Genomic DNA, 27,152 nt, shown 5'->3' with positions numbered 1-27,152 from the left:
CTGAAATGTGCTGCCTTTAAATAAATACTCTGAGGTTTTGAGAAGAACAGAAATAAAACTATACCTTTAGTTAGACAAGATTAGACTTTTCCTGACAGTAGGGAAATCTTGCTTATTTGTGGAGAAAATACGGACTCTACTTTGTGTTAATGACTTAATTTGATTAAGACCTATAGTTCTAAATTTCCAGTAGAATCCCTGTGAGGTGCCGAGGTCTGCCACCAGAATGTCCCTGATTAAAAAGGCCTAGGCGTCCATTGCTAGCCTACTGCTCTCTGTCATTAATAGCATGTTATCTTTCTCTTCAGACTGATTTTTAATTTTTATATTTGTAATTATAAATGATTTACAGAGACATTCATTGCACAAACTGTCTGGAATCATTAAATTCTCCTAGGTTGAATAACCTAATAGTCACCTGGAATTAACCACCTTGGAAAAATTATCTAACTGAATTTTCTGCTGCCTTATGAGTCCGGACCTCTCATTTTCGCTCTCATGTCTACAGTCTCTAATGAGAAAGAAATTAATTGATAAGAGGTAATTAGCCACATCTAAAGGGTGCACACTAATTACAGGAAGCTATATGTCTTCTATAGTTAGTGTCAGAAGATGTTTCTGGAATAGTAGCAATGGTTTTTTTTTTTTTCAAGCACTTTTCGCTGACTTTAAAATGCTACCTTAAAAATTAACTTGCTCTTTCCCATGCTCAGTATGTTTCATACACGATGGGCTGTATTCCCATAATTCCTACTCAGCTTAGCCAACATTTATGTTGGCTAAAATGAGAACACTTCTAGTCCACTGTATCTTTAGACTTGATCCTTCCATTGACAGTGACTTATTTGGGACATAAAGGAAGTCTAGTAGACCCTTCCTCATTGCTAATCAGCACATGGTAAAAAATGAGAGGCTTAATTCCCATCTTCCATGCCCATAGTCATCTAGTTTTTCTTGTCTCTTCACTTGATTTACATGAGCTTGCAATCTCATAAATCTTGCATGTCTCTGCTCTGTGCTCCATTGGAAGAACTGAGAGTCCAGGCCAGGGAATCGGTCATCATAGAGAAAATCTATTTATGTGGCCACTAGGAATTGACTGCAATTGGATGGCATATAATCAATCAATGCACACATCAATGAGGCAAGGAGAAAATAGATTCTCTGGTGTGAAATCTTCTATTATAGGCACTGTACATATATATCTCAAAGATGCTCCTGGCTGCTCTTGGCTTATAAGGAAAACACTTTGTTAAACACTACTTTAACAACAGCACAGCTACAGACAACTTATGGCTCGTTTGCTTATGGACTAGGGGGCAAATAAAGAAAACATCTTTGAGCCATGAACGTGAGGAAAGACTGTTTAGCTATATTTATTATAACTACCTTCTCTCATCATCTCCCACAGACCCCTGCCCTTCATCTACTTCTTATCAGCACACCGTAGTATCGTGAGTAAATGGTTTCAAGGTGAATTTGTGAAAAGAAAGCAGTGTCTTACCAGATTGTATTGAAATGGTAGCACGTATGATGGATGTCTTTTTTTAATGCTGAACATAGCAATTGTCTGGCTAAGACTAAAGGTTCCTGAGATCAGCTTTTATTTTTCTCCCTGCTCCTCACTTTAGGAAGACAATTACGTTTCACTGACATTTACTATTTTCCTTCTCTTTTTTCCATTACTCTCTTCTTCCCAAAGGCCATTCCCATTACATATCCAAGTAATTCCCAACAAAGTAATACTCACGTCAAAATACTGTGTGTTTGGCTTCTTTTAAATTCTGTTTATTCAATACATTAAAAAATAACCCATGTTTGTGTTTTGAATTAGATCTAGTCAGTGGTGGGATTCAGCCAGTTCGCTCCACTTTGGGAGAACCGGTTGTTAACTTTCTGAGCAGTTTGGTGAACTGGTTGTGGAAGAAATCATTAGGGCAGAGAACCAGTTGTTAAATTATTTGAATCCCACCACCGGATCTAGTTCTAGTATTAGAGCTGAGGTGATGTGTCTTGTGTGGTTCCTTTGGCACTCATCCATGTGGGTGAATCAATACCTGGAATAAAGCATCATCCTATATATTCCCATTCAGAATATTGTGAATTACATTTATCCTGCCTTCCACTGGGCATATTACAGGATCTTTATAAAACAAAGCTGCATTGTGATAAGAAAAAAAATGGATAGATTTTTTTTGTGTTTTAAATGAAAGTGTACTATATAAAATGGAAACTAAAGCTTACTTTGGATCACCCAGAGTGATTTGTAATAGATAGGGAACAGATATCTCCAATATGCCACCCCCACCCCCCAAATCACTTGTACCACTAGAATTCATAATGGGATTTATTTTAGGTGGCTTTAAAGATTTTTATTTTATCGTATAATTTTCATCCGGAAAGAGTCTGTTAATGAATGTTGGTATCATGGCTATGTGAAGTGTGTGCTCTGACACAACGTGACAAGGACTACAATTGCTAGGGATTAATGGCATAGGAGTGCCACATTTTAAAGCAAATACATCTAACACTCATCTGAGATATTGTGCAAATCACACATAGTTATCCCTCGGTTCATGTATGCTTATCTGGTTGCAATATAAGTCGCAGCTGCATGATAATATTAAATAGGGTAAATATGCACAAAATGTATATTTTATGATTAAATATACGCAGACATATGTCATTTGGGAAATGTTTGTTAAAAATAATGCTGAAAGTATGTTTATACATATGTAGTGCTGTACGGGTGCATTATGGGCTGTATGTTTTCAGAATGCTTTGTATTGCTTTGGGTTATGTCCTGCCCAGTGCTATATACATACCCTGACACACAGATCTGGTATTATATTAGCCTGGTATTATATTATATTAATGAAGCATATATTAAGCTAAAGCAAACCAGATATAGAGTGATCTGGACAATGCACCAGTATATCCTATCATCAAGGATTATTCTGATTGAATTAGAGTTACCAAATATGTCCCCATGTCCATTGTCCAGCAGGCACAGCCTTAAAGTCAAATATTGCTTTATGTCTCAATTCTTACAGATACATCTACCTATGCTGATTCTGTCTGTAATATATGAAGTGACAAAACATTCAGCCTTTTGTTACTGAAAATAAAAGACCAGAACACATTCTCTTCAGCAGCCAAAAGTGAGATAAGCAGGGATTAACATCAGGCAATCAGGTAGAAAACAATACCTTAATCAGGGAACTACCAAGGAGAAAACCACACAGCCCCACCAAAACTGGCAGGGCAAACAACTGTATATAAATAGGCAGTAAGCACTATACTGACTCAGGGATGATGTTACCTAGTTGGGTAATGAAATGTCTGGAAGCAAACAACCAAGCTTAGAAAGCATTGAGGATTCCACAGGTTACTATGTATTATCCATAAATGGAACATGAGGTTAAAGGTAAACAGATGAGAAACACTGCAAGTTTGTCTACAGCGATTGCCTTCTCTTACAATATTTCATGAAAATTATTTCAAGTATAGCATCTACAAATTAAAAAGAGCCCTTGCTGCCCTTTCATTTCATTATATTAAAAATGGAAAACGCATTGGAAAAAAAACACAATAAAAAACTTCAAAAATATAATCAGGCTTTAACTCCTGAACAGTAATAAAGGGTACACTTGTTTTAGTTCCAGTAGCAATTTATTCTATGATATGACCACCCATTGCAGAGATAACCATTTATATTAACCACAAGAATGAACAGCAGACTAACACAAGAGGCTGTCGTCCCATAAAATAGCTTGGGATTAAACTGTTCAGGATTTATACACCATTATGAACACTTGAAGAAATTTTTTTGAATATTTTCAGAGGCAGCTGGTAACCAGTGATATTCTTCAGGTGATGATTATATAAAACTACTCATCTCCCATGCTGAAATATTGTGCCAGGGGCAATTTCCAGACTATCTTTAAGGGTCTGCTCACAATACCATTTAAAACAATGAAAAATGTGAGATTACTAGTACTTGTATCACTAAAGTGAAGGTTTCTTCCATCTAGAGATGCACTTGATTTATGACAAAAGCTCATAAAGGACAAGAGCAGTGCAAACAGGCATACTCTATCTCCTAAGTAACAATTTTTATGCAAAGACTAGTGACTCTGGATGGGCCGTGTGAAGTCTGTCTGTCCATCCGTCCATATATCCATCCATCCAGTGGTGGAGTGGTTAGAATGCAGTACTGCAGGCTAACTCTATGCTCACTCCAGGAGTTCAATTTTGAGCGGCTCAAGGTTAACTCAGCCTTTCATCCTTCTGAGGTCAGTAAAATGAGGACCCAGATTGTTGGAGGCAATATGCTGAATCTGTAAACTGCTTAGAGGGCTTTAAGGCGCTGTGAAGAGGTATATAAGTCCAAGAGCTATTGCTATTGATCTATCTTCTATCCATTCAACCAACCAACCAATTTACATAAACAAATACAATACAATGCAATACAATAGCAGAGTTGGAAGGGACATTGGAGGTCTTCTAGTCCAACCCCCTGCCAAGGCAGGAAACCCTATACCGTTTCAGACAAATGGCTATCCAACATCTTCTTAAAGACTTCCAGTGTTGGGGCATTCACAACCTCTGGAGGCAAGCTGTTCCACTGATTAATTGTTCTAACTGTCAGGAAATTTCTCCTCAGTTCTAAGTTGCTTCTCTCCTTGATTAGTTTCCACCCATTGCTTCTTGTTCTGCCCTCAGGTGCTTTGGAGAATAGTTTGACTCCCTCTTCTTTGTGGCAACCCCTGAGATATTGGAACACTGCTATTATGTCTCCCCTAGTCCTTTTTTCTATTAAACTAGACATACCCAGTTCCTGCAACCGTTCTTCATGTTTTAGTCTCCAGTCCCCTAATCATCTTTGTTGCTCTTCTCTGCACTCTTTCTAGAATCTGCACATCTTTTCTACATCGTGGCGACCAAAACTGAATGCAGTATTCCAGGTCTGGCCTTACCAAGTCATTATAAAGTGGTACCAACCTTCACATGATCTTGATTCTATCCCTCTGTTTATGCAGCCTAGAACTGTTGGCTTTTTTTGGCAGCTGCTGCACACTGCTGGCTCATATTTAAATGGTTGTCCACTAGGACTCCAAGATCCCTTTAAGTTACTACTGTTGAGCAAGGTACCTCCTATTCTGTACCTGTGCATTTTGTTTTTCTTGCCTAAATATAGAACCTTACTCTTTTCACCATTGAACTTCATTTTATTAGAAAGTGCCCAGTGTTCAAGTTTGTCAAGATCCTTCTGTATCTTTAGCCTATCTTCTGGAGTGTTGGCTATTCCTGCCAGCTTGGTGTCATCCGCAAATTTGATGAGTTCCCCATTTATTCCCTCATCCAAATCATTGATGAAGATGTTGAAGAGTACTGGGGCCCAAAACAGATACCTCCCTCCATGTAGATGCAGTTCCATTGAGGACTACACATTGAGTGAGGTAGCCAGTTATGAATCCATCTGGTTGGTGGTGATGCTGTCTAACCCACATTCTTCTACTTTATCTAGTAGTAGGTTATGGTCTACCTTATCAAATGCCTTACTGAAGTCCAAGTAAACTATATCGATGGCATTCCTCTGGTCCACTAATTTTGTCACATTATCAAAGAATGCACATTATCAAAGAATACATTTGCATCTGCAGTAATTTGTCAGAAACTTTATTCCATGTACACATTTGGGAGGGGCAGGGTTTCAAGTAAGTGAACATGGGACAAAAGTTCCAAATAAACTTGTTGTTTACTTATTATCTGTGATCACAATGAGTTGTCTCTCTCTTTATAACATTATGAATTTACTGGTGATGCCAGTAAGAATAAGCTCAGCTTCTATAGAGTATAATATAAAAGCATGGAGATAGTCCTTATATAAAAACAGAGTTGTGTGTGCAGTATTTTCTCTATCTCCAGGAGAAATACTAATTGGAAATGGCCGACACATGTGGGGCTTTTAAGACAATGAGTGTTAGCCATTAAGGCAATTTGGTAAGTCCTAATAACAAAACTGCATGCATGCTAATTCTTGAAAACATTCTCTGAATTGAAGAGATGTCTTTGGTGTGTCATGACATCACCATAATAAAAGCATTTAGTTAATGGAACATCTATGTCACAACAGTGTGCACAGAGAACCTGCAGATATAAAAATCCATTCATGAAGAAAAAAATCTGAAGTACTGTAACTGGTGAGAAACGCACAAAATGGATTTCTATATTGCGGGAATGAATAATTGTTTTCAGCAATTAATACTTTCTCATACTAAGAAGATAAATTATGTTATATGACATAGTATTACCATAACATTTTGTAGCATTTATCATAATTGGATTTTAATGATATTACGAGACAAACATCTCTGAACAGTCAAGCTCCATTAAAGTCCTTTATGATTGATTGATTGATTATGCTTAGGCTTATCACCTAGCAAAGGTTTGATTTAATTAATTAATTAGTGTTTCGAGTTAAACCCAGCACCCTTGGTCTATTTTAGTTACTTCAGTAACTAAAATAAGCATCCTGAAAATGTATCAAATGCTTCCAAGATTGCTGTAGTTGGAATTTTTGTTCATTCCCATTCCTAAATATAACTTCAAGAATTTAACTCATAAGAATTTAAAGTATTTTTTTAAGTTCATAAATTTTGTTGCATTTTTCCCATTATTCTTTGGTTCCAAAAATTAATATCTTCCCAATCCAATGTTCTTCAGCTGTATTATACTTGCAGCTTTCAGAAATCCCAAACAAGCATTAAAGACTACGATTGTTTGAAAATTCTGAGAATTGAAGCCTGAAAATGAAGAACTTGGCACAGGCCAGAGAATATGCAAGGACTAAGGTGTTGGAAAGTTTATGTATATGTCCCAAATAATTTCTTCACCATGGTAGAGCATCATGTTGTATGAATGAACCATATATTTAGTAGTATTTTCCCAACAATGTCATGTAAGCCACTCTTTAAAAACTGTTTTAATCACATGCTGCATTTGCTACATGACATATCTGGGCTGCAATAATTTAGATGACCACTAGTTGGCATCAGAGATAAAGTATGGACTCTTGCATGTCATCCATAGGTATCCAGAAATTAGGCATGAGATTAGGTTTCCCCAATAGAAATCACATATTTCGCATGGGCCTAGGAGCCATTTTATCTTTCACCTAATAAGGGCAGTACATTCACTTCCTGTTCTACAAAGGCAAACTTTGTCATTTTTCCCAATAAGTGCCTGGGATTTTCTCCTCCACTAGGAAAGGACAGTGGAATGCTATTGCGGCAATTCTTTTCCCATATTTGACATGATGTATCCTCCCCTAAGATACATCCAACTGCCTTTTGGGGGGAAAAAAGCTAGCTTAATCTTTGTCGTGCATGCAGAATAAAAATTATTACTCCTGAACAATAGCAGCAATTGACCTGATGCATTGCAGAAATATAGCTTTCCAGAATCATCTGGATTCACATAACATTAAGCCCATGATTGACTGATTAAACCACAATGCTTGGGTTCCAATATTTCTCAGTCTGGTGCCTTCAGAGGTATTATGACTACAGCTTCATAAATTTCCACTTAGTCTCTCTTCATGCTGCAGATAAATGTAAGCTATAGTCCAAAACATGTGGAGAGTGTCAAGTTGGAAAAGGCTGCAATTTATCTTGTTGCAGCCTACAGCTTGTACGTGGTGTTTCCCCATTCACATCAGATTGAATTTTGTCAGAAAATGAATAAAAAGTATTACAGGAAAGGCTCCCCCCCCCCCGCCCTCAGCCAATCACTAATTGTATTAGAAAAGAAAGTATCTAGAATGATGCCTTCTTAATCTCCACTTTTGAGATTTTAAAATCAATGTATTTATTGTTCATGGTTTCTGGTCCATAAAGGCAAAAATACTGGAAAAGCTTGTATGCCACATGAAATAGAGTAAGTTAACAGTCAAGAGGAAAAATCTAAAAGTGGCAATTTACCTCACAAGATCCCATATCAAGATAGCGGCCTGTGCTCAAGTCTTCTCCAGTAGCAAATACTCAAAGGGGATATGTACAAATTCTCCTTCCCTGTGGTACTTTTGTCTTTCATATTATTTAGTACCAATACACTTCCTTGTAAGGAGGAAATGAAGATGGAAAATGAGCACCTTTTCTGCTGTTAAGAATTTTCAAAATAGGACAGGCATCCCATAAATTATATCTTCGAACAGCGAAAGGCAATCTGGTACCTTTCAGTTGTTTTAACACTGCAACTTCCATTAGAAGGAAATATGAGAATTGGTCTCCAAGAATGCCTGCCCATCTCAGAAGAAAAATTTAGAAAAACTATGTAACGTATATATTTTCTTCATTATGAAAATACTGGAGCTTTTTGTATAAAAAAATATAAATCCCAATCCACAGATTCTCATCAGTCTGGAAGGGACTGAGTTCTAGATGATGGTTCATTTGCAATAACTCTTGGAAATGACAGGGCTGATTATTTCTCTGTCAAAAGCATTATGAGTTGTGTAACTTTCTAAGATGAGATCTTGGTTCTGAGTAGAGACCTATCAATGAAAATCTGAGCAATGCATTCTGTGATAGTATACTTCATGTGATGTAACCTTATATGATGCTTCTACCACTTCATTATACATGAGATAAAACATTTGAAACATTCTGACATCAAAGAAATCCCTACATGGCAGGGATGAAAGCCAAGCTTTTTGTCTACCATTGGTCATGTGGATTGGGGATGAGTTGTACCCCAACACATTTGGTAGACTCTATGTTCTTTGAAATATGGGGGGTTTGACTATACCCAGGTGTCAAACTAGTGGCCCACGGGCTAGATGCGTCATGCGCATGCCACACCCACAAATGGGGAAAACGTCATGTGACAGTCATGTGACACAGAGTTTGACACCTGTGGACGATACCATGAAAGAGCACTGAATTATTCAACTCTCCACACATAGTATGATGTAGTACATGTTAAGTAGTAAAATGGGAGGCTGTTTATCTTACTCTGTTACTCTGTTTCACAGGTTAAATCCCACTGATTTTAGTGATAAATCCAAGGTTACAAGATTGAAGTGAAAGTATGTCAACTACAAATGGAAAATGCGCTCCCCAGGTTACAATGAATTCAATAAAATATGCATTTAGAAGAAGTGACATCTGTGGCATTCAATGGTATTAACAGAATTTTTGTTAGAAATATATACTGGTGCAAAGTTAATTTGCCATAATGACCATTGTTATTCTAGTCATCTACAGGCAACTCAGACAAAAGTCTCTGATATATTTGCTTTTCAAAAAACATTATAGCTCATCATGATTCTTTGTGAGATCTTCTCCATAATTTGTAGCCTGACTTCCAACAAACATGTTCCAATTATCTAGAATCTCTTGTTTGGTTAACTTCTGATCCTGCAAGGGGAAAAAAAAGCTGGTTAGAAAAACAGCTACAAATATCCAGTTCTAATTACATAGCTTTAATGTATATCTAAAAATAAGATCTGTGTGTATGTATATTCACATACACATAAATACACACACACTCTCTCTCTCTCATACCAAATTACTTAGTTCTATGAAAAATGATTATTCAAAAATGATAAGCTGCAGACAATCATTAGCTGCAGATAAGCTGCAATAAAACCAACAGTCCCTTTTTAATGTTGCTCTAAAATGCTTGTTTCCATGATGAAAATTTGGCCTACATAACCCAGTTGTCCTGAGATTGATTATATTCTGCTACTTTTGTAGGTATTTCTGGGTATTACTTTCCTCTGAGACCTGCAAATGTACCAAGGATTCAGCAGAAGATCAATAGAAGACTTAGGAGGGCCCCTATACACAGCTATGTTCCTAGTTAATTTGGTGCCTCTTTGTTTTAAAAATCCAAACTCTGGTGTAAGAATTTGGATTGGTATTTATTCATACTTTTCTCTAAATCCCTTTATTTATAAAGTCTAAATGCGAGCCTCAATGCTTCAGGCCATATAAAAAGAACAGTATACAAAAAGAGGGGTCAGTAGGCATTTGTTTGCAAAAATACCAAAACAATATGAAAAATAAAATTATTGGTGTGAAAAAAATAATAATCTAAATCTTGCTTCCTTGATTTGAAGAAAACACTTATAAGCTAACATGACACCTGTGGGGGAAAAAAACCCCTAAATACCTTATCTGCATCGGATTCATAAACTAAATGCCTTGCTTCGGCTTGTGCATGATCATAATCTTTTGGAAGAATCCAGTGTCGAATCTCTTCTTTATCCATTTTTCCATCCTTGTTTAGATCTCTAAAATCTGCAAACTGTTCACGCTCTGTTACCACCCAATCTGGTTCAGGTCCCCCATCTTCATGTGCAAACATGTCAGCTGGAAACAAGAAATATTATGTAAAACTTTGGTACTAGAGAAAAGACGTAGCCTACCTTTATTTATTTACTGTATTTCTATACAGACGTATTTCTCAATGATTCATGTTTATACAAAATCAAATGCATTATAGTCACCCAAAATATCAGTATGAAAACCTGCACTAGATAGGAGGGATGGGGGGGAAGAGACTTCAGTGTAATGATTCTCAGAGTCCACTTTGCGTATGCTCTTATGTTATTTGCATTGTGGCTTCACACTTCTTTTATCATCATGCAGCATTTTACTGCTCTTGAATTGATAATGTAACTGCTACTTGAAGGACAACCCAGAAATCCATGTTTATGATTTAATATTTCACACATTCTGTAAGTCACCTTTCTCCTTATTTGTTTTTCTGATCTATAATCATACCTATAGCTAACAAAAAAATGTGGCCTTCATCTTTATTTAAGTCATCAGATAATATGAAAGAGGTTGAGCTGATAAGGGGAAAGTGCCATTTAATATACAATTAAAATTGCATTTGTTTAGAGATAATTTCTTCTGCACGGTGTATTAGAAAATAGTTCACACAAAATCAAGATAGTGTCTGCAACTGGGATTACAGTGCAGGTAGTCATTGACTTACACCAGTTCATTTAATGACTGTTCAAAGTTATAACGGTACTGAAAAAAAGTTACTTACGACCATTTTTCACATTTATAATCATTGCGGCATCCCTGTGGTCACATGATCATAATCCAGATGCTTGGCAACTCATATTTACGACAGTTGCCGTACCCTGGGGTTGTGTTATTACCTTTTGCAACCTTCTGGCAAGCAAAGTCAATGGGGAAGCCAATTCATTAACAACCCTGTTACTAACTTTACAAAACTCACTTAACAAATGTTTCACTTAGCAACAGAATTTTTAGGCTCAATTGTAGTCGTAACTCAAGGACTACCTGTACTGCTCACTTTATGCATGCTGCACATATAAAACAAGTAGAGTTGTAATTGTGCTGCCATGGTTGCCCTTTTCTGCTGCTTCCCAAATATCAAAAGATTCTATAATCTCACCACATCTTCAAAACTCTCTTTTTATATTTCTACCTTGGTTTATGCTGCTAAACCTATGCTACTTCAGCGGGCTTATTTACAAGCCTTGGTATTGCTTTATCTTCTTGCATCTTTTGTCTGATGGAAAATAACTTTTTTTAAATAAAATACGAGAATGCTGATCCCTTTTCTTACCTACTGAATATCTTCTAAGACTAAAGTAGTTAGAAGAGTCACATTTTCCTGTTACACAATCCAACCACTTTCTTTTATTCTACCTTTAGAAGTCTGACTAGAAAAACAGCCTAAAGCAACTCCACATTTTCTTTCTGCCAGCCAAAGTCTCTGTGGATAACATCAGAATCAAACAAGCTGAAGAAATAGAAAGCACCAGGAATTTTAGAGAAACAACAATTAGCTTTGTGGAACTTAGTGGTCTTTAGTGAGGCTTTGGATATATCCATTCATAGGAAGTACTGGTACCTCTTCATTAACTTTCCTTTTCATTTCTTTGCCCTAAGCACTAAGTACTCCAAAGGGGAACCAATGTTGCTTTGAAAAAACAAGACGGCTTGGAAATCAAACAACACTTGGAAAAACGAGTTAGGAAAGCTAAGGTATTCATGTTTGGTGGACATGAATAAAAGCTAAAAGAAATGGATTCAAATACAAACTTTAATATAGAGGATGTTAAAGACTGGTATTCAGTTGAAGTCAGAATTTAGGACTAATGGGTGAATAGAAAAATATTATGGGAGATTATTTCAATATATGATTAGTGTGACGAGATTAATACATGCACCAAGATGGAAAGATTCAACATTGTCCATAATGGAAGAATGATTGGCGAAGTTGACATATTTTGCTGAAATGGATAAATTGTTTTCTTTGATTAGAGAAAAGAAATTATCTACAATTATTGGTGAGTAGAACTATCTTATGGACATTTTGCAAGCAATTATAAAAATGAGCTTTTGATTTATGTCTTTGAGGATTAAAGAGGATAGATTATAAAAAAGAGGAATATGATTCTTTATATATATTTTACTTCTTTCTATTTTTATTTATTTTTTCTCTTTTCTTGAACTTTTTGCTTTTTCTTTTATTTCTCTTTTTTCTTCCTTACATAATATTACTTTGTATTAGATTTCACTTTAAAGGTTTCAGTAAAAATCATATAGTTTTACAAAAAGAAACCATATTTATAACAAATAGTACAATTCTCCATGCCATGGCATACCAATGTATTCATCCTGATCCACAAAGCCATCTTCGTTTTTGTCTATATCCTCCAGTGTTTCCTGTCACAATAAGAGGAAAAAAGCTGTCAGTATAAAGATGCCTAGTTTTTTTCTGCAAACTGCTTATAAATCTTTCATTTTCAGCTGTCCTTTTACATCAGCATCTCCTAATGTGAAGCCCTCCAGTGGTCTTCCATAATCTTCAGCCACCCTGGCCTATTGAGTGCTTGCTAGGAATTATGAGAGTTGACATCTAAAATTATTTGGAAAGGAACAGTCTGGGAAAGGCTGTTTACACCAAGAGCAGTAGAGCCTTTTTTTTTAAATCAAACATACAACAAACGTAATGTTACATTATCTAAAAAAATTTTTTTGAACATACGTGCAAGGTATGTTTTTCCTTAGAATCTTCTTTATGCACAGGAATTGGCTACAGGAGCTTCTGTAATATTTCTCTGGAGGTATCATTTATATGAAAATATTTGAACTTTCAAAGGTTGCTTAGTCAATTAAATACCAGGTCATTAATAAATCAATGTGACTAATGATATTTTAAGCTTTCAAGTTAGGAATAGCAAATACAGTTTCTAAGCCTCAGAAACAGCAGTAAGCCTGTGGTTCAGTACATACAATAGGAAGAGCTTAAGCCCAAATCTCAATATCTAAAAAAAAAAAAGAACAAAAAACCTGGAAACCAGGGAATTTTGGAAACTATAATCAACAGTTGGACGACATCAGGCTGGAGAAAGCTGGTCTTGACATCACTTAGTTGGGCCAATGGCTGACTATGCCTAGCTTGACATCACACACTGGAATCTTTTTTATTTCAGTGGTTCTCAACCTGGGGTCCGCAGACCCCTGGGAGGTCATGATGTCATCATAGGGGTCCATGAAGGCTTAAAGAAACGTTACAATTTACCATAAATCTTGAGTTAAGTCTTGGTGGTCTGAGGCCATGATTCATGGCCACAAAAGGTATTTAAAGGGAGTCTGTAGTCAAGAAATAGTTGAGAACCACTGGTTTATTTGATTTTGTTAAATATAATAGTGTGAAATCAGCCAACTGTTTAATCATGGTTAATTGAGTAAGCTACAAATGATGCTTAACATATGTGAATTATACCATAATAAGGCACTGCCTACGTTTCTTATAAAGTAAAATTATGCCATAGTAAGCAGCCACTCGGATTTCTACAGCTAATTTGAAGGATCATGAAAACAGCCCAGCTCTGAAGCACTCAAGCAACAATGGGCCTGTAATGTGTCAAAGATAGGAGGCAAAGGGTTGGCCATTGATAAATGTAGGCAAAACACAAAGTTTGCATTTTTATGACTTTCAATGGATGCTATTTTAAAACATTTAACGCAAGCATTTTTTTCTCAGTATTGTTGCTTTAGCACAGTGGTTCCCAAACTTTTTCAGTCCACCGCACCCTTGGAGCTACAAACTGATCCTCAGTGCTCCCCACCCAATGGTGGAATTCAATTTTTTTTTACTACTGGATCTGTGGGCGTGGCTTGGTGGGCGTAGCTGGGGGAGGGTCATGTGACTGGGCAGTTTGCACGATGGAAGGAAGATAGTAACAGTAAAATTCAAAACTGTAGCAATTAATTGCATATTTATTCAAAATCCAATTTTAAAACTTTTTAGTTAATGTTAATTCAATGAAATTGTTGAACATGATCCAGTAATACCAGGTTTTCAAAGTCTGATAGTCATTTATCAAGAACCTTATTAAATTAACTAACTTTAATGAAGTTTACTAGTAACTTAGTAAAATTTAGTAACTACTTCACTGGTCAGTAAATTCTTCATGTGATAAGATGGGTTTGATGAAGTCATACCAGTTTCCCAATGTCTGGTTTTAAGTCACTTAGCAGGAGTCTTAAATCTCCACGTTCAGTAATCTGGAATCAACTTCTTTGCTTGGAGAGAAGTTGGATGACCACACTGAAGCCACATTCCACCAAATATAATGTTGGAAATGCAACAAGGAGCTTCTTAACCACTGTCCATAGTGCAGGATAGCGATCAGAAATTTCTTTCTATAGCCAAAACTCTTTGTACGATTTCTTAAACGTTGGCTTCAGTTCAATGTCATTTTGCAGCTCTATGAGTTGTTCCTCCACTACCCCATCTTCCCCAGTATCTGAAAATGGATTTATCACCCAATCTGGAATTTCCATCAAAAGAAGATCCTGATATCGCTCAGACGTATCTTTATGCAGCATGTCCAAATGGTCACAAAAAACTTGAAGATCATCATCTTGTATCTCACCTTTCTCTTCTAGCTCATACAAGGTCTGAAATTGGTATAGCTCACAACAGCCTATATTGCGCTTGAATAGAGTTAACTTTCATGGTTGTCCCAAAAGTGCCTTTTCAAGAGGCAACTGGACTTTCTGGTTTTTCTTTGAAGATGTTTTGCTTCTCATCCAAGAAGTGTCTTCAAAGAAAAACCAAAAAGTCAATTGCCTCTTGAAAAAGCACCTTTGGGATTCTGAAGCATGATGAGATGACCAATTAAACAAAGTTTCCCAATACAACTCATGCAAAGGGTCATCCACACATACATTACATTTTCCACACTTTTAACTTACATATTTGTGATTCCTTATAACTTCTTTAAGCTAAACATTTTTAGTACAAATCAACGCATTGACATATATATCACTAATGCAGTTTCCTATCTCTTCCATTGACATAATTAACACCTTTTCATAAGTAAAGTTCAGTTGTCTCTCTCTCACCTCTCTTCCTCCCTCTCTCTCCCTCTTTCTCCTTTCCTCTCTTCCTCTCTGACTTCCTCCCTTCCTCTTTCCTCCTCTCCTTGTGAAAAAAGAAATAGCTTGGCAAAAAAGAAAAAAAACTGTTTTCCCTCCTCCTGGCTGCTCTGTTGCCCCCCTCCCCTGCCCTGGATTTTAAACTGAATGCTAGGCTCAGCTCTGCAAGGGAGAACCCAGATGGAGGGAAATAGCTTGGGAAAAGAATAGATACCTTGGCTGGGGCGTGGGGGAGGTAGCTAGAATAGAAGCAAAGGAAGACTCACCGGGCAGAGATCTGCTGGGCTGTGTGGTTGAGATAAACGAAGGAACCAAGGAGCAGGAGCAGCAGCAGCACCTGTTCCTCTAGGCAGGCGATGTACGAAAAGGAGTGAGTGGGAGGAGCAGGAGGTGAGGGCGGAGCCAGTCAGAGGAGCATTTTACTGGTTCTCTGAACTGCCCATAATTTGTCCTACCGCTCAGGAGAACTGGTCAGAACCAGCTGAATTTCATCCCTGCCGGAAATGCACAGCTGACTGGTGGCCAACAGAGCCCCAGGCAGAATTGCGCCCTACAAGGGGGCCACCTCCAGCACTCCTCTGCTACCTCCTTTGCCTCTTAGCGTCCCCCTGCCGCCCCTCCTTGCCTCTTAGTGCCCCCCTGCCACCCCCCCCAAGTCATCCCCCCCCCCAGGGGATGGTACCACCCACTTTGGGAACCAGTGCTTTAGCATGTGATGAAATCAAGGATTTATTGAATACTTCAATAAGGCAATATTCATGGCAAAATGGGTCCATGTCAGAGGTGGTATTCAGCAAGTTCTGGAGAACCGGTAGCAGAAATTTTGAATAGTTCAAAGACCAGGTAAATACCACCTCTGACTAGCCCCACCCCCATCTATTTTCTGCCTCCCTAGTCCCAGTTGATCAGGAGGAAATGGAGATTTTGCACTAACCTTCCCCTGGAGTGGGGCGGGAATGGAGATTTTACAATATCCTTTCCCTGCCATGCCCACCAAGCTACACCTATAGAACCGGTAGTAAAAAAAAATTGAATCCCACCATTAGTCCATGTATGTGACTCTGTTTGCTACCTTGCTACTAAACAAACCTCATATAGAATTAATCAAGACATAAGAGGGAACACCAAAATTTAGGAGAGAAGCTACTTTTTAGCCCCCTAAAAACAGCTTTCCTTCTGGATGAAAAGAACAGTAATTACTGTCTAGGAAACCTTGAAAGATGACGAGGTCATTTTCAAGCTGATGTAATAAAGAGAAGCCCAAAAGAATAAGGGTGGCTTTGCCATAGCTTACTAGAACAACAATGTCTTTCATATGCTCAAACTCCTCCGGGTGAAGGAAAGCAGTGAATTCCTCACGAGTTGCTTCTGAATCACCATCCAGATCAGCTTGTTTGAATCTTCTTTCATCTCTGGGCAGCATTTTCTTAAAATTATGTTGCTCTGTGACATCTTGGAACTCTTTGGAATGCTCTATAGAAAAAAGAAAGTATTAGAATAAGATGAACCAAACTAAGATTGTAGGAATAATTAACACCAGAGTGCTTTATCCAAGAATCTACATCTCTAAATCTCCCCTATATAAGACGTACATCCAGTATAGTATTCTGTAAATGGCAATTCTTCCACTAGATCTTTCAACCTACTGTTGTACATACACACATAGCTCCATATTCTTCAAATAAAAAAATGTAATTCTTTTCTTAGCCCACAATAAAAACCACAGCATTTTGTATTTACTAGAGACTCTTTGACAAAGCTATGTATCTGCGTCCCTTTCCCATCATTATATATACTATCAGTGTTGCAGCAGCTGTTACTTCCATGTGCTTTAAACAGAAGGAAGGTATTTTAAGAGGATTTAATTACCATTTTAGTCCTCAAAGCAATGATATTATGAAAACAGCCCAAGCAGTCCCTTTTCTTTTACACTCAAAAGCATTTGTGCTTTGACATATATGCTTTATACATAGGAATCTTTACTTGTTTATAACAATGTGCACAGAGCCACCAAGTTGGCCAGAAAACTGATCTGCTTGAATAAGCACATGTAGTCAGAAACAAAGGATATAGAAACGTTACACCCTCTTTAATGGTACCCATGTCCTCTGGAACTCAAAACTGAATCCAAAGTCCCATTTAGTGATTCATTTACATTTAGATTAAATTGACAAATGCATTTCTTCTTTTCTGTATTCATTTCTTACTTGTGCATCTTGTCTGCCTATATTTACCAAACAAGTGAGTTTCTGCTTTCTTGCAATTTAATCAAGACCAATATGAATAACCTGCAGCCCAGCTCCTTGGCTTAATTTCAACTGGTATTTAATGTACACAAGGGTTGCTTTTCAGAAGTTGTTTTGCATTTGTTTTGGACACATGCTGAATTAAAGCAGGATACTTCAGGGATATTTGGAACCTTTCTGCTCCAACATTTCAAGTACTCTGATATATTTCATATCAAATTTATCATAAAAGTAAAATGCCAAAATAGAGCTAATAGGATCTAGGCTTGAATTAAACTGTTGTTTCCTACCAGAGTATACTAAATATTTTACTTCCAGTCATACTATTCTGGAAAAGAACCAAAAAGGAATATACCCAAACTTGTTCTATAAGCCTTTTTAGAAACAATGCTAGAATTCAGAATTGCTGATGATTGTGCTTTGTGTGTTTTTATTCCGATATTTTCCAAAAGTCCAAGAACTTAATTCACTATGGGAATTATATTACTCTCAGGTATATTTTTTTAGCACTAGCTAGTTATTAGGCTAATCTTCCATCCATCCACCATTTATTCTGGCTCTGTTGCATCTGAATTAGGTTCAGTTTTATGGCTGATAAATGTAAAGAAATGCAGCTGAATTACTGTATGTCTAGAATTTTCTTACCCAAGTAGTAGCCGTATGATGCTTGTTTGTATTCTTCCCATGAAATTTTATTGTCTTTATTGAGATCATAATCCTTCCAGACTTTAGCCACATTTTCAAAGATGTAACGTTTCTGTACTCTTTTAATCCAATTTTTCAGTTCTTCTGTTGTGATAAAACCATCTTTATCATCATCGATCCGATCAACAATTTTTCTGAGATAAAAGGGAAAGTAATCAGATTATTAGAATATTGGTAAATAATCTTCAGAATTTGCATTACTATCCATATAATCCTAGGCAACTGTTCCACAAATTGTCATTCCAGCTACATTTGCTTAAAGTGAATCTTCTGAATGGGAACAACAGTGAGGCCTGTCTAAAGCTGACATGATGCATTTTATCTCTGCTGTTTAGCACTGTACCAACAAATTCTTCATGCATATCTGTCCTCCAGTCCAGATCATATACAAACATCCAAATCAGTATCTGAATTATAGTAAAATAATAGTTGAGCAATCCATCCAATCCTTTATCACGGCCTTTCCAATATGGTCATTTTCAAATCTGTTAGTTCACAATTCCTTCATCTATTGCCACCAAGGAAGGATTCTGTAGCCACTGATACCACAATTATGAATATATGTTATATGGAGCAGAGTTTACACTCTTACAGAAAAATATACTATATCTCATATCAGACAGCACAAAGAAGGATACCCCCAAAATATAATTTAGGAAAGAAAAAAAAATATTGTGTAAAAGTATAGTGATCATACCACCATAATCAGCAACTTAGTTCCACATTTACACAGACTCTTATGTAGGGAGATAAAAGTCAAAAGTTCACTTTTGTTCATGCATTTTGTCATCACACAAACGATGCAAAAATATACAGGCATCCCAAAGTCTGACACAAATATGCAAGTCACAGTATTTATATGATGTTTGGCATGTCATCATATGTTTCCCTTTTGTGGTCCCTAAATCAACTCAAAAACAAAAACAAAACAGGAGAAAACAGGAAAGAAGAAGAAACAGTGCAGTAACTCAACTCAGAAAGCTCTTCCATTCTTCCATCATGGTAGCTAAAAAGCAGCTGAAGTGATTAAATAGGACCTTGATCTTTGAGCATATGAAAACTGTTTTTCACCAAAAATGTGGCTCTACCAAACTCAATTTCATTAAGGGCTGCATCAGGGTTGTGTTTGACCTTGGGGGATTGGGGTGAGCATGGCCAGTATGATGTCACTTGTGTTGGGGGCGCCTGTGGTGGTCTGAACGCTCTACCACGAAAATGACACGAAAATTTTCAGCTGTGACTGCCTCCTGCAGCCCTCTGCCAGTAAAAACAGAGTTTAGGGGGGACACACATGGGACGGCTGTGCGTAGCCCTCCTGAGCTCCATTTTCAGTGGCAGAGTCATCGAAGCCCAGTCCTTCGCTGTTTCCAGGGCAGACCCATGGGCCAGATCTAAACACCATGTGAACCAGATCCGGCCCGTGGGTCTTGAGTTTGACACCCCTGCTCTAGACAGTTTCTAAGAGGCCACTGAACAGATAAAGAACCCACAGATAGCCATACAATTAGAGGTAAACAACCTGCTATCTCTGCTTATGTAACAAATGATACTACTCACAATTTGTAATCGACCCCAAGATATGTAAACCTTCTGCAGCTTATCTTGTTTTCCTGATTGCTGCCATCTGAGTGCTCATCTCTTTTACCTTCCCTAAGATGGAAAATAGTCCTCTAACACGTTTGTTAGCTAATGTGTTTGCTAACAGGTAACCCTAACTACAGTTGCAGCAGATCAAGTGACTAGGAAACTACAGGTAGTTTCCAATTGTTTGGCAACCATTCAAAGTTACCACAGCACTGAAAAATGTGGCTTATAGCCAATCTTCTCACTTACAATCATTGCAGCATCTTTACGGTTACATGATCAAAACTTGCAATCTGCATATATTTATGATGGTTGCAGCATTCTCAGGTTATTTGATTGCCATTTTTGACTGTCCCAGCAAAACGAATAGGGGGGGGGGGTGGATTTACTTAACAACCACGATTCTCTTAACTGCAATAATTCACTTAACAACCATGTCAACGAAGGTCATAAAATCAGGTGTGAGTCACTTAATAACTGCTTTGCTTAGTTACAGAAATTCTGGTCCCAGTTCTTGTCGTAGGTCAAGAATCTACTGCTAGGGTCATGGGAGTAAGATTTTTTGGAAAACCCCAATGTATCCCCAATGAAGATGTTTGTTTGTTTGTTTGTTTGTTTTATTGGATTTATATGCCGCCCTTCTCCCAAAGGACTCAGAGCGGCGTACAACATTAAAAAACACATATCACAAAAGTTAAAAGGAAATTAGATAAATATCCAAAAAACCAAACCCAATTAATATGACAATAACATTTTAAAAATTAGATAAAGTTAACAGGTCAGGGCGGCTTGCTGGAAAAGCCAACTTTTTAGGGCACGTCGGAAGGATCGGAGGTCAGGGATTATGCGAAGCTCTGGGGGCAGCTCATTCCAGAGGGAAGGCGCTCCCACAGAGAAGGCTCTCCCCCTGGGGGTCAGCAGCCGACACTGTCTGGCCGACAGCACCCTGAGGAGGCCAACTCTGTGGGATCGTACTGGACGGTGGGAGGCTACTGGTGGCAGTAGGTGGTCTCGCAGGTACCCTGGGCCTAAGCCATCGAGCGCTTTAAAGGTATAATTAATACCTTGAATCACACCTGGAAAACAACCGGCAACCAGTGCAGGCCGCCTAAAAGGGGTGTAACATGGGAGCACCTAGGTACCCCCATGATAACCCGCGCGGCCGCATTCTGTACCAGCTGAAGCCTCTGGGTGCTCAAGGGCAGCCTCATGTAGAGAGCGTTGCAGTAGTCCAGGCGAGAAAGGACAAGGGCATGAGTGACTGTGCACAGAGCATCCTGATCCAGGAAGGGGCGCAACTGACGTACCAGGCGAACCTGGTAAAAGGCCCCCCTGGTCACGGTCATCAGGTGTTCTTCTAATCTAAACTAAGCCGCGTATCCAGGAGGACTCCAGATTGCGGGCCTTCTCTGGGGGGGCTAAAATTTCTCCCCCTACCATCAAAGATGGGACAAGATGCACAAATCGGGATGATGGAAACCACAGCCACTCAGTCTTGGAGGGATTGAGCTTGAGCCTGTTCCTCCCCATCCAGATCCGCACAGCCTCCAGGCATCGGGACATCACGTCGAGGGCATCGTTTGGGTGGTTTGGGGTAGAGATGAAATGTTGGGTATCATCAGCATATTGATGATACCGTACCCCAAAACCACGGATGATCTCGCCCAGCAGTTTCATATATATGTTGAACAGGAGGGGTGAGAGAACCGACCCCTGGGGCACCCCACAAGTGACATGCCTGGGGGTCGATCCCTGCCCTCCAGTCAACACGAACTGTGACCAATTCGACAGGTAGGAGGAGAACCACCGTAAAACGGTGTTCTTCATGAGAGCAAATTATACACTTCAATATCTTCTACTATAATGTCCTTCTTCAAATTTGTAAACTAGATTTTTTATTTTTAAACTGTGTATCTCTTTGGTAATTTTTAAATTATCTGATACAACAATATCCCTCCATTCTACCAGGGACACAAAGACTGTATACTTGGCCCTCTCTCCTGCAATTGTTCCCCACTGCAACAAACCTGTGAGGCTCAATGACTGAAAAAAGAACTGGTCCAAAATCATTGAGCAAGCTTCCAGTGTGAATCCCAAACATTAACCACTGCCTTATCCATCTGATCTAAGATAACATTATTGTTTCAAGAAATATTTTCCCTGCTGGTTTTACCTCCATAAACTCTGAATGCATTTTTTTTAAAAAAATGCATTATTGTGACTAACCTTCAATCTATAAGCAAATTACATTTCACAGTCTCTTTCTTTACCCATGTCTTTTCTTGCCGTTTCTTCCCTTTTCACTGTGCCTTTGCTTTCAACTATCTGTCTGATCAGGCAGAAGGAGAAGAACTGGAGATGTATGCAAGAGATTCTCATTCTCTAGAAATAATCCCTTGTGCCTTCTTCAAGAAAAACTACGTGGCATTTTAAGCCACTCCTCAGACAGTGATTTGGGGTGGGGGAGGAAAGAAGAATGGAGTGACAGCAAAGTAAAAGGCCATACGTTAACCCAACAGGAGTCAACACCAACTGATGATATCTGACCACTGAATTTGTAGGGATTTGATAAGCTAGCATGTTTTAAAAGTACCGATCACATTTTTTTTTCACACAAGCATAAATAAAAGTCAAGTTTTGTGGATTGTTGCCTAAGCCAAATAAAATGCAAAAATACAAATTCCAACACCCTTCCCCATACACAGCGGGATATACATCAGAAAAGAGACATCTATGTGGATTACAGATTGCATCTGGAGGCTCCCAGGACCCAAAGTATAGTTATACACAAATGAAATCCTAATTTAATAGATCACTTGGTGGGAGAGATTGTCCATTGTTCCTCTTTGTCAGTGAAATAGTAGTAAGGCAATTATATTACAGTATATAAGTGATGGAGATTCTTCATTTGTACCAATGTATATGATTTGCATTGATTTCTGCCATTATTTAAATATAACAAGAATTATGCCCATTGCATCAAAGTCCATTAAACAGAGGTTTAATTTTCCATACACAGCATTAAATGCCAGGCAAACTTTCCAGCCTAATGTTCTCCCAAAAACCTAGTTGTGACTTGCCAAGTGGGCTTGTTAGTGAGAAGCATTCAGCACCTGTCACAGCAAAGAATTTAACTAGATAACCTTCCACTAACTAAATTTCTATGATTGGACAAGAAGTAATAATTGGCAATAGCAAAAAAATACCATTACTGATAGTAGAATAACCTATTAAAATGTTGTGAAGAAATTTAATATTCAATGGAGCTTACAAACATTAATATAATGGGTAGCCAGTGAAGACAGATTATCAATCAATATATTGGCTAGTGCTTGTGAAATATCTTTCAGAGAAGAACAATGATCTCCAAGACTATAAAGGACCAATTAACATGCCATATTTGTCATATAAACAAATACAGCATATTTGTCCCTGGTATGGCAAACCTTCATGTTATACATTTGATACTCCTAAATGAAATAAAAAGCAATACAAAGTGAAATTCTAGAATTGACTGAATGGATGTAGAATCATTCCCACGATGAAGAACTTTGGCTAGTAGAGAATATGGATTGTATGAAGGCTCTCTGAATACTTACTAAAGATTGTCTCAAAGGTATAGCAAGAGTTAGGGGGAGAGCAATGTTTTAATCCAGCTTTAAGTCTAGGAGAGGAGAGGAAAATAAACATCTCTCTTGAACATACAAGTGTAGGAGGCAGAGCAGATTATTGCTTTGCTGTTGTATCCAGAAGCCACTGTGATTACTCAAGTTAGCAGCTAGACTTTATACTTCTGCCATATCCTTCCACCTCAGAATAAAGTAACCAAAAAAGGCATATAGAGTTTAGAATGCCCCTCAGGTGCCTAACAGAAGACCAAGTCTTCTGCACCTGCCTCCAGGTACAAACAAGCAGGGGTGCAAATCATATCAGCTTTTTCTGTACTATATGGATGCTTTGAACATACAGAAATCACCAAGCATAGAAGGAATGTCAGACTGAAAAGGACAGAAATCAGCTGATTCGCCTTTAACTGTGGCATATCTCAATAATCAGATGTCCAATGACATTATCAAACTCTGGGCCCAGTTACTGGAGAAACTATTTGGGTTGAAGTCTAAAGTTGCTCCATCAAACATGGAAGCCGTACCAACTGTGTCCTGGACCACATCCTAGGTAGGCATCACCAAAACATGGTTTTGACACAACTGTCAGGCTCACCTGATACCTTTATTCTATTCATTTATGCATACTTGCTTCTTCTCTCCTCCATCTTAGAAATTAGACTTTAAAAGGGGTTCTAATAACATCAGTGAGAGCTATTTTGAATAAAAGTTGACAATTCTTCAAGAGAAAGGTACAATCTTAGGAAGGAAAGGCCTTCTCTCCCCTCACCAACACCAACTTGAAGAATCTTCCCACAAAGCAAAGTTTTCATTTACTTCAACTGCTGACTTCAACTTTCTCAGCCCCTTCAGCAAAGATCCCCAAATGACACCATGAAATGATGTTCTTCATACAAATGTCATAAAAATATATTTGCACCAGAACACCAGTTACAGCATTTGCATGACATTATGCATGTTTTAACATTTGTCACTTCCTCCAATGGCCATTTAATAAGAATTGGGGATGTTAGATGGGATAAAAAACCGAGGAAGAAAAATTAGGTTATATGGGAAGTCATCGCAGACTGTATTTTGCCTAGAGAAAAGCAATTCTCCCTGCCTGCCTCATCTGAAAAGTCAAGTTTATCACAAAGTTAGGCCAGACAAGAGAGCTATTGCTTCATTTATACAAGAGTATAAATTTGGAGAATATTCTCGTTCATGCTTAGCCACAGAAATCACAGGGTAATCTCAAATTTATCTCTCTGGTTTCTCTAATCAGCAGATTTGTCATAAAGATCAAATGGGAAGATTAAACCTGAGAATCTGGGAGAAAAGAGTAATAAATGGGATCCATGTGAATGTTGGTTTGACTTCCTCCTATCTGTGACACCCTTCAGTTCACAAGCTCTGTTATGGTGTTACTATTTTACTTTTGATCTTTCAACTTGTTTTTTAAAGTCCAACGCCATTGAACTGCTTTCCACCAGTTTCTATTTATTAGTTGCTAGGTTTCTTTTCTTAAGAGTCAGACCTGCCTATTCATAGTCTTCCTGCCGCAACATGAATTGGAAGTGGACACCTACCTGATCAGATTCTTTTGAGCCAACTCCAATGTTTTGTTTTGTTTTTTACATTTGTCGTTGTTGCTGTTGCAAAATAATAGGTTTTGCACTACAGGTAGTCCTCGACTTACAACCACAATTGAGCCCAGGATTTATGTTGCTAAGTGAGAAATTTGTTAAGTGAGTTTTGTCCCATTTTACGACTATTCTTGCCTTGTTAAGTGAATCACTGCAGTTGTTAAATTAGTAACACGGTTGTTAAGTGAATCTGGCTTCCCCATTAACTTTGCTTGACAAAAGGTTGCAAAAGGGGATCATGTGATCCAAGGACATGGCAACTGTCATAAATGTAAAACAGTTGCCAAGCATCCAAATGTAAATCACATGACCATGGGGACGCTGCAGCAGTCATCTGTGTGAAAAACGGTCATTTCACTTTTTTCAGTGCCGTTGTAACTTTGAATGGTCACCAAATGAACTGTTGTAAGTTGAGGACTACTTGTATAATGTTTGTGGTCCCACTCTGTAAACTTAATCCCTCCATCCCACAATTATGCATCTGCCAATACAAGATACGCAATTGTCATGCACTGGGTAGATCTCTCATCCATGAAAGACTCTTGTTTCTGCTGCAACAAATTAAAGAAGTCACCCTCCAAAAGTTTTTAAAAAGAGAAAGAGAACCTCTCCTATAACAAACACTTTTATTTCAATGAGCTGATCCTGGACTTGAATCTCCCATATGAAACTAGAATTCTGCATCCCACTTGATCTAGGAACGAAACTGATTTTCCATTCAAGGCGTTGATAGGAACTTTCCCTCCCGCCACGTTACCAAGGCATCAGAGTAAGACATTTCTTCGCCTCTTGCAGAGTTGATTTTCGCTGCCGCGCGTTTATCGGGAAAAAGACTATTAAACTTTGACAGCAGAGTGGCTAAACTCCGTCGGCGTGCAAAATACTATTATTTCACTGTGCATCTACTTGGAGAAAAATATCTAAATCACCCTTCTTGCCTCGGAGAACGAGGTACCTTTATGCTTGCCAGTATTGGTAAAAATAAGGACCGTCTTACCCCAACCGTTCCTGGCTTTCCTGCGGGCTAAGTTGATCGAACGTTTTGGCATCATCTTTGCCCAGAAAGGCTTCGTGATCATACTGGAAGCTCTGATTATCTTCGTGTTGCCGGTTGCCGAGTTCGGGATCGGGACGAACAACTCTCTCCTTTCTGAAAGTGGGGACGCTCAAGGACCTGTTGATGCACAATGCTAGCATCAGCCCCACCGTGAGAGAGCGAGAAGTTGTTCCCAGGCTCATGGCTGCTTCCGGCCAAGGGCGGTTTGCCTCCGATGAAACTTTCGCGTCTCCGATCCACGTCGAGAGGGGAACCTCCTTCACTTTAGTAGAGCCTAACACGTGTCTTCTGCTTGGGCTGCCTCCCGGTCCAGCGGATCTCGCCTCTCTCGCGCCACGCGCTCATAAACGCTCAACGCGGGGTCGATCCGTTTTTCCGGCCCCCCATTGTACAATCCTGGTCCAGCTGCAAAAGTCTGGCTTTTAAAAGGCGCCTATGAATGGCCTAATTTGGACTGGTCATTGGATTCCCCTCTCCCCTCCCAGCCACTCAGCAACGCGGTTGCAAACGGGTGAAGCTCCGCGCCGTTGAATGCTACGCCTCGCGCGATTGGATAAAAGGAAATGCCTAAGCTGAAAGGTGGAGCCGCCCGACCGCCACGTTTGCAAGGCGGCTCCAGTTTCTCCGGAGGACCAATTGCGAAACTGGCGGGAGGAGGCGGGCTGAAGGAAGAAAAGATTCCAGCGGGAAAGATTCCCAATGCCAACGTGGTGGGGATTGCTACTCTTATTTCTTTCCCCGGAAGAAATGCTTTAGAGTTAATCAGCCTAATGCTAGCCACAATATGCTTCATCTGGGAAGCATATTCCTCGGTCACTTCTGACTGTGCCTTGCTGGATATCGTATCATCGAGACTGCCTTGA

General features: G+C 38.7%; 1 protein-coding gene across 1 annotated transcript; it reads right to left on the bottom strand.

Moving 5' to 3' along the window:
* Nucleotides 1-6,324: 6,324 nt before the first annotated feature.
* RCN1 (reticulocalbin 1) lies at nucleotides 6,325-26,741 on the bottom strand. Its single transcript, XM_081968445.1, has 6 exons — nucleotides 26,230-26,741; nucleotides 18,338-18,531; nucleotides 16,741-16,919; nucleotides 12,662-12,722; nucleotides 10,180-10,379; nucleotides 6,325-9,422 (listed from the first exon to the last, which is right to left on the bottom strand). Exons 1-6 carry the CDS (start codon nucleotides 26,469-26,471, stop codon nucleotides 9,315-9,317), a joined length of 984 nt encoding a protein of 327 aa, XP_081824571.1. The 5' UTR covers nucleotides 26,472-26,741; the 3' UTR covers nucleotides 6,325-9,314.
* Between the last annotated feature and the right edge of the window lie 411 nt (nucleotides 26,742-27,152).

This window comes from Natrix helvetica (assembly GCF_964273705.1).
Source record: "Natrix helvetica genome assembly, chromosome: 1".
Lineage (NCBI taxonomy): Eukaryota > Metazoa > Chordata > Lepidosauria > Squamata > Natricidae > Natrix > Natrix helvetica.
This window is presented reverse-complemented; position numbering and strand designations above follow the sequence as displayed.

Coding starts and splice junctions, on each gene's coding strand:
- RCN1 (XM_081968445.1), bottom strand. CDS start 26,471: ATGAGCCTGGGAACAACTTCTCGCTCTCTCACGGTGGGGCTGATGCTA. Junction 18,532..26,229: donor GAAAGCCAGGAACGGTTGGG/GTAAGACGGTCC, acceptor CTTTTATCTCAG/AAAAATTGTTGATCGGATCG. Junction 10,380..12,661: donor GGATCAGGATGAATACATTG/GTATGCCATGGC, acceptor TCTTGTTTCCAG/CTGACATGTTTGCACATGAA.